Below are 8645 nucleotides of genomic sequence, written 5' to 3'. Positions count from 1 at the left end.
AAAAAAAAAAAAAACTCAGGGGAAGGGAGAGAAAAAAAAAAAAAAACCCTAGGGCAGCAATATGTGTACATAGAGCTCAGTCATGAGTACTTTGTTGTCTTCAGACTCACCTCATCATCAAACTCATTATCATTTGGGACCAGTCGAAAGTCTCCAAGCTCCTCTTCTTCACCTTCTTCTTCCCTAAAATGCAAATCAGCCAATCAAGAAATAAGTTGTGGCTGGCTTGGTGCCTATAGCTCAGCAGCTGGGGTGCCAGCCACATACACCGGAGCTGGTGGGCTCGAATCCAGCCTGGGCCTACAAAACCACAACTACAACCAAAAAATAGCTGGGCTGTAGTCCCAGCTTCTTGGGGGGCTGAGGCAAGAGAACTGCTGAAGCCCAAGAGTTTGAGGTTGCTGTGAGCTATGATGCCATGGTACCCTACCCAGGGCGACAGCTTGAGACTCTGTCTCAAATAAAAAAAAGAAAGAAAGAAGTTGTAAGCCTTGTATGGTGGCTCACACTTGCAATCCCAGCACTCTGGGAGACTGAGGTGGGAGGAGCTCAGGAGTTCAAGACCAGCCTAAGCAAGACTAAGACTCTGTCTCTACTAAAAATAGAAAAATTAGTCAGGAGTGACAGTGAGCACCTGTAGTTCCAGCTATTCAGGAGGCTGAGGCAGGAGGATTACTGAGCCCAGGAGTTTGAGGTTGTTGTGAGCTATGATGACACCACAGCACTGTAGTCTAGAGCAACAGAGTGAGACTCAAAAAATACATATGTATATTATATATACGCACACATATATAATATACACAAATAATATATAATACACACACACATATACACAAGTATAAGTTGTTGACAGGAAACTACAAGTAGTAGTCAGCCAGCCAGGGTAAGAATTTTGTTTTTGGCTTGGCACCTGTAGCTCAGCAGCTGGGGTGTAAGCCACAAACACCAGAGCTGGTGGGTTCAAACTTGGCCTGGGCCTACCAAACAATGACAATTACAAAAAAAAAAGTAGCTGGGCATTGTGGTGGGTGCCTGTAGTGCTAGCTACCTGGAAGGTTGGGGCAAGAGAATCCCCTAAGCCCAAGAGTTGGAGGTTGCTGTGAGCTGTGATGCCACAGCTCTCTACTGAGGGTGACATGAGACTCTGTCTCAAAAAAAAAAAAAAAAAGAAAGAAACAACTAAGTTTTCCATTTCTTGCTCAGGCTGGTTTGAACTCCCATCCTCAAGTGATCCTTCTGCTTCAGCCTCCGAAAGTGCTAGGACTACAGGGGTGAACCACTGTGCCCAGCAAAAATTTAAAATATTTTATTAGCACCAATGATCTCTTCAAGAAACAGAAAACAAGATATCTTGCCTTTTAAAAAATTTTTTCAACTGTGGTAAGATAACTATACACCACGTTTTGTTTGTCTATTTCTCTGTCAATGGACACTAAGGTTGCATTCACATTTTTTTTTCAGTCTACCCTGGGGAGGAGTGCCATGGCATCATAACTCACAACAACCTCAAACTCTTGGGCTCAAATGATCCTATTGCCTCAGCCTCCCAGAGTGCTGGGATCACAGGCGTGAGCCACTGTGCCCAGACTTTTCACATTTTGACTATTGTGAATAATGCTGCTTTGAACATGGGTGTACAAATATCTGTTCAGACCCACGCTTTTACTTCTTTGGAGTATATAAAAGACATGGAATTGTTGGATCATGTGGTAATCATGGTTTTAATTTTTGAGAAGTCATTCTAGGCTCTCCCCTAGCGGCACCATCATTTTACATTCTCACCAACAGTACACATTTCTCCACATTCTAATATTTGTTATTTTTGTTTCTTTTTTCTTTCTTTTTTTTTTTTTTTAGACAGTCTCACTCTGTGGCCCTTGCTAAAGTGCTCTGGTTTCATAGCACATAGCAACCTCAGATTCCTAGGCTCAAGCAATCCGCTTGCCTCAGCCTCCCGACTAGCTGGGACTACAGGTACTGTCACAACGCCCAGCTAGTTTTTGTAGTTTTAAAAGAGATGGGATCTCACTCTTGCTCAGGCTGGTCTCGAACTCCTGAGCTCAAGGGATCCTCCCACCTCAGCCTCCCAAAGTGCTGGGATTACAGGCATGCGCACCACACCTGGTTTATTTTGTTTTTCTAATAGTAGTCATTCTAATGGGCCAGGCAGTATCTCACTGTTTGTTTTTTTTTTAAGAGACAGAGTCTGACTTTATTGCCCTTGGTAGAGTGCTATGGCATCACAGCTCACAGCAACCTCCAACTCCTGAGCTTAGGCCATTCTCTTGCCTCAGCCTCCCAAGTAGCTAGAACTACAGGCACCCACCACAACGCCTAGCCATTTTTTTTGTTGCAGTTTGGCTGGGGCCAGGTTTGAACCCGCCACCCTCGGTATATGGGGCCGGCACCCTACTCACTGAGCCACAGGTGCCGCCCTACCTCACTGTTGTTTTGATTTGCATTTCCCTAATTGTTACTGATGTTAAGCATTTTGCATGTGCGTATTCTTGCCTTTTCTTACCCTGTTCTCCACAAAAGTATTGCTATGCAAATATAAGACTCAAACCCACTGCAAGAATCTCAGATATGAAGCCCCTAAGATGATCAGTTATTGCTAAGTGCAGAGAACATAATTCTAGGATTTCATTTTTATTTATTTATTTTTTGAGACAGAGTCTATGTCGCCCTTGGTAGAGTACTGTGGCATCATCGTTCACAGCAACCTCAAACTCTTGGGCTTAAGTGATTCTCTTGCCTCAGACTCCCGAGTAGCTGGAACTACAGACACCCGCTACAACACCCAGCTATTTTTGGGTTGCAGTGGTCATTGTTTAGCAGGCCTCGGCTGGGCTCGAAACTCCACCTTCGGTGTATGTGGCCAACACCCTACTCACTGAGCTAGGGGCACTGAGCCAATTCCAGGATTTTATTAAAGGGCCAAGCTTTCCTGAGTTTCCACCAATCTCTGAGACTCACCTGTCTGTTGGAAAAGAGCCGGAGCAAAGCGCGAGCGCTTCTTCCATTGGATCACTTATGCTGCTCTCCTTCTCCTGCTTGCTTAACTCTGATGGAGCCAGGGTGGAGGCACCTACATCACAACAAGGAAAAGATCTGTCACCAAGGAATGACAGTTTTATCCTTTTTCCACAGCCTTGTCAAGACATGACAGCTCAAACAGTTCTAAGGTAAGCTTGTCAAAAAGAGCTCACCATCCATTTACTCAAGAAATCCCTTACATAGTGCTGACTGTGTGCCGAGCACCAGGGACACAGTGGTGGACAAAATATAGATTCCAACTCTCACAGAACTTACATTCTAGCAGGTGTGTGTGTCGGGGTGGGGGTGGAGGGAAAGAGAAATAAGTTAACATTTCTGTGAAATTAACTATACGCCAGACACTGTTCTAAGCTTTGTACATAGATTAATCACACGGCCAAAGTGAAAGCAGTCTTAAGTTGGCACTTTAACACTCTTAGAAAGGAATAGCTCTTAGTAAGAACTAAGCAGTAAATTCAACTGATATGCAAAATTCCACCACAGCCCAGTTTGCTATCAACTCTTCACCCTCAGGGGAAAAGGGGCTTCTCTTCAAGGACCCTGATATTTGGCCTGGTAAGCCTAATGCTCTCTGCTGGGCATTTACCCTGAGAAGTGAATTTTCCTGAACAAAGATTCAGAAGTTCCTCCATGTTCTCTTTCTTGTCACTCTTCATGGGTAGACATTTTTCGTCCTGAGATGTAAACTTCCCAGTGCACAGATCCAACAGCTCATCCATGTTGGCATCCATGGCATTCTCGTCCATGCTGGCCAATGGCAGTCGAGGCTTCAAAGTGTGGTACTGATCCCTGTGGTTTCCAACATTTAAGAACCTAAGAGTACAATGAACAATGTAAGAAATTCTCCAGAGGCAGCAAAGTATGGGTGAAAAACTGGACTCATTTCCAACACCAGTTAAAAGCTGACTCTCAAACCAGAAAGCAAAAGGTTCAAACTTTAAGGCTCATGATCATCTAAAAAGGGAAAACTTTTGTGAAGGAATAAAATGCTATTCAAAAGGTAAAGTGTAATGGATAATTTTTAGCTTCAGATGATGCTAGAATAGGGCTTAGCATTATGTCCTATAATATGCTGCTGGTTTGTAAATTCTCAAACCCTGAATATGGGGAAATTTGTTGTTGTTTTCTTTCTTTTTTTTCTTCTTCTTTTTGAGATAGTCTCATTATGTCGCCTTCAGTAGAGTACGTGGCATCAAAGCAACCTCCAACTCTTGGGCTTAAGCAATTCTCTTGCCTCAGCCTCCCAAGCAGCTGGGACTACAGGCACCTGCCACAACTCCCGGCTATTTTTTGGTTGCAGTTGTCATTGTTGTCCAGTTGGCCTGGGCCAAGTTTTGAACCCACCAGCTGCGGTGTACATGGCTGGCGCTGTAACCACTATGCTACGGTTGCCAAGCCTTTTTTTTTCCTTTTGATATAGGGTCTTTTTAAAAAATTACTATTAAATCATAGCTGTGTACATTAATGCGTTTATGGGGTACAATGTGCTGGTTTTATATACAATTTGAAATACTTACAACAAACTGGTTAACATAGCCTTCACCATACTTCCTTAATTGTTATGTTAAGACATTTATATTCTATACTTAGTAAATTTGACATATACCCTTGAGATAGGGTCTTGTTCTGTTGCCCAGTCTAGAATGCAGTGGCACACTCATAGCTCACTGCAGCCTGAATTTCTAGGCTCAAGTGATCCTCCCATTTTAGCCTCCTGAGTAGTTAGACTACCATGCCCAGCTAATTTTTGCTATTTTGTTTAGAAACAGGGTCTCACTATGTTGCCCAGGCTGGTCTTCAACTCTTGACCTCAAGAGATCCTCCCATCTTAGCCTCCCAAAAGATTACAGGAGTGAGCCTGCACCCTATTGGACAGCGGGAAATTTGACGATAACATAGTACAAGATCTGTGCATTTAAATAAGACAGAGATTAAAGGATCACAACATCAGCAAGAGTTATTTATGTTTTATTTTCTGGACAGACTTTGTTCAAACTTGTAGAATGTAATACTAATGGTCTGTACACCTTCTCTTTCTCAGAAGAGAAAGCACAGATGGAGTGACAGAAGCTCACTTTATTTTTAAACAAAATTAAGCAGTACCCAGCACCATTCCCACCCACAGAAACACAAAACTACCTACCCATCTGCATCCAACAGTTGGCTCTGAGTGTCATCTTCTAAACAGAACTGGAAGTCTCCTGCTCCCAGGAAAAGTGTCTTAGGCTCTGGGGAGGCGTTATAAAGATCCTGGGAATCCTCTATGGGAAGTGAAGGCTCAGACAGTTTCCCTGAACTCTGGCACCAAAACAAAAACAAACAATAACAAAACATTTTACAAATGTCGTTCACTGTCATGACAACAACAGAAGTTGCCATCTCCAACATTTAATCTACTCTTTGGCAATGCAGTTGAGGACAATGCATAGCCAAGAGAAGCATAAAGAAAAATAACCTCCAAGAAAGAAGAACACTGGATAAAGCTTGTTTTTAATACACAAAGGGGGTGGATTTTTAAAACTGAACACATATAAGCTCAGTACCAATGTGGTGGGAGTCAGTGACTGGGACACACTTTATTTAGCAATGTGGGAAGCAAAAAGAGGAGGAGATTAGAAAAACCATTACCATCTTACCTTAGAAGCTGAGCTGACCAAACTGGCTCGAAATAGCCCTGGGGAAGGAGATCTGAATCCTCCTGCTGTAGGGAAAAAACTGGTCCCACGGCCTGTTTGTCTGTTGCAAGGCTGGTAGGATGGGATTGTGGAGCCAATCAGCTCAAAGCTGCTATTGTGGCTGCTCTCCTTTGTTAGCAATGAACATGAATCATCTTCATCTAAAGGGAGAGAAACACCTTTTAAGTGTATGATTACAGAAATAAGGTGGATTTGTTTAGGAAAAAAAGAGTTGAGGATGAAACTGTCAGATAAAATCCACAGGTTATATGTTCCAAAATGTTAAGTTCAAGGTAAATCACAGGACTAAGATAGCATTATTTAATCAGGGCCTGTTACTCTGAGCTAAGTGACACTTGAAAGTTCTTTTCTTTCTCTTACCCTGCCTAATGCCTATGATCATTTTTTTCATTATCCCAAACAGCCTTTCTTGCTCTACAGAGAGAAATATTTCATGGTTCATTCAATTATACGTACTTTCTAACACACACATACTATTATAGTATATGACCATGGCCTACTATAAAGAAACTGCATGGAAGTCTTAATCAAAAGGACCAAGAAAAATATTCTAATTCATAAACCCCTTCTACTGCCACATGTAAGACTAGGAAAAGTCACCAGATTTACAAAACAGAATCTTACGGAATTGTAGTCCTGAAATATTAAAGTTGGAGGACAAAGAAATGTCAAGTTCTGCACAGGAGTCACTACTTACCCAGTTTGCTAGGCTGTTTGCCTGAGTTTTCATCTGTGTCTGACTTTTCTTCAGTAGGAAAGTAACTACGAAATAAGAAGGCAAATTGTTTCAGTACCTGTTCCTGCTTTTTACTAGAGGGGCAAATCCAAGGAACTTTGTATTTCGTTAGAGAAAATTACTTACCCCGTCTTGGAAGAACTGTCCTTAAACAGAAGTAGGGTGGAATCTGACGAGAGAGTCTTGGGAACAGAGAGAAAGCCAACTGACTTGCCAGTCTCACTACTGCCATCAGTATTTTCTTTATCCATTTCTTTTTCATCTTTGGTTTCTATTTCTTCACTACTAAGAAGAAATTCTACAACCTTTACCAATGACGCCACCAAAAAACAAATAATACAGGTCAAGAAATTTAAAAGCAAATACATCATTAGCCTGAAATATGACAAGCACAGTTTAAATCTGATATGGTAAAACTTGAAGGAAGCTCTGCATGATTATTATCACCAACACAATTTCCCTGCTACTTCTAAGCTCTTTTATACTTTTTTTGCTTTGAGACAGAGCCAAAGCTATTGCCCTGGGTAGAGTGCCATGACATCACAGCTCACAGCAACCTCAAACTCTTGGGCTTAAGCTATTCTCTTGCCTCAGCCTCCCTAGTAGCTGGGACTACAAGCGCCCACCACAATGCCTAGCTATTTTTTGGTTGTAGCAAACTTAGCCATTGCTTTCTACCTCCTTTATCGAAGGTTAAATATTAACCAACTCTTTCAAATGACCCTAGCAACAAAAAGGAAAACTCTGTAATACCTAACAATCATATCATCACCTGTCTTCCCAAGAAGAAAGCAATACTATGTAGAAAAAGGGCCACAGGCCCTTCAACATACACCCTCTTTTAGAAAGAATGTAATTAACTCAGGAAGGTCTCTGCCTTTCTGAGAGTTTACTCCACACCTCAATCTGGCTAAGGTCAAGGTTGCTTTTTGTTTTTCAGACCACCAGGAGAGTGAGTTAAGATTGCTTTTTAACCCAAATAAACAACAAAGACAAAATTCCCTATTAGTACAAAATTCCCTATTGAAAAGCCGTTTTCAATATTAGCATTGTATTAAGATATATAAACTAACAGAAAAAGCCAAGGCTCTGGGCTTTGTTAACTACAGGAGTTGAATTGTACTGTCAGAACTGAATGCTCTAAGTTTTAGGCACAGATGAGGTAGCTACCTTCATCCATGGCCCCTAAAATCTCTTATGTAATTGAATGTGTTTATTACATTCATATTCAAATCTGATTTTCTCTTTCTCTTATTTACCATGGCCAAGGAACAAAATTATATAATTGTCACAAACCTCCTGATTGCCTTCATCTTCTTCCTCTTCTTTCTCCTCTTCTTCCAGTTCTTCCTCCTCCTCTTCTCCATCTTCCTCAGATTCGTCAGTCATTTCTTCCTCTTCCTCCTCCTCTTCCTCAAACCCATCTTCATTGTCTAATTTAAACAGAGCTTGGCGCTTCTGGCGTTCCTCAAACCTTCGGAGTTTCATTGCTTCTTGCAGTTTAGCTTTTAGCACTTGAAGCTTTTCACCTGAACAGAAATATGTAAACACGCTTTAGACATAATGACTAACTACAGAATTACGTACTATGAGTATCCCTTAAATTCATATCCCCCTAGAAGTAAGATAAGAGTGGTGTAAAAAATAATAATTAAGGGCTCAGCGCTGTAGCTCAGTGGCTGGGGCGCCAGCCACGTACACTGGAGCTGGTGGGTTCGAATCCAGCCCTGGCCTGCCAAACAACAATGACAACTACAACCAAAAATAGCTGGGCATTGTGGTGGGCACCTATACTCCCAGCTACTTGGGGAGGCTGAGGCAAGAGAACTGCTTAAGTCCAAGAATTTGAGATCCCTCTGAGCTGTGATGCCACAGCACTCTACTGAGGGCAACATGGTGAGACTCTATCTCAAAAATAATAATAATAGGCTCGGCGCCTGTGGCTCAAGTGGCTAAGGCCCCAGCCACATACACCTAAGGTGGAGGGTTCGAATCCAGCCCAGGCCTGCTAAACAACAATGACAGCTGCAATCAAAAAATAGCTGAGCGTTGTGGCTGAAGCCTGTGGTCCCAGCTACTTGGGAGGCTGAGGCAGGAGACTCGCTTGAGCCCAGGAGTTGGAGGTTGCTGTGAGCTGTGATGCCACAGCACTTTAC

The 8645-nt window shown here is 42.3% G+C and overlaps 1 protein-coding gene across 1 annotated transcript in view; it reads right to left on the bottom strand.

Moving 5' to 3' along the window:
- The window catches only part of CLSPN (claspin), a 35495-nt gene that overhangs the window by 7355 nt on the left and 19495 nt on the right, over positions 1-8645 (bottom strand). The window contains exons 10-17 of the mRNA XM_003788266.3: positions 7786-8018; positions 6616-6794; positions 6451-6515; positions 5694-5893; positions 5201-5355; positions 3644-3870; positions 2977-3088; positions 91-183 (exon numbers count right to left, since the gene is read on the bottom strand). Of these exons, the coding sequence (XP_003788314.1) occupies positions 91-183; positions 2977-3088; positions 3644-3870; positions 5201-5355; positions 5694-5893; positions 6451-6515; positions 6616-6794; positions 7786-8018 (1264 nt within the window). The remainder of the gene's footprint in view (positions 1-90; positions 184-2976; positions 3089-3643; positions 3871-5200; positions 5356-5693; positions 5894-6450; positions 6516-6615; positions 6795-7785; positions 8019-8645) is intronic.

This window comes from Otolemur garnettii, unplaced genomic scaffold, assembly GCF_000181295.1.
Source record: "Otolemur garnettii isolate 467f Iridium unplaced genomic scaffold, OtoGar3 scaffold00025, whole genome shotgun sequence".
NCBI lineage: Eukaryota > Metazoa > Chordata > Mammalia > Primates > Galagidae > Otolemur > Otolemur garnettii.
Note: the sequence above shows the minus strand (reverse complement) of the source record. Positions and strands in the feature narration are given on the sequence as shown.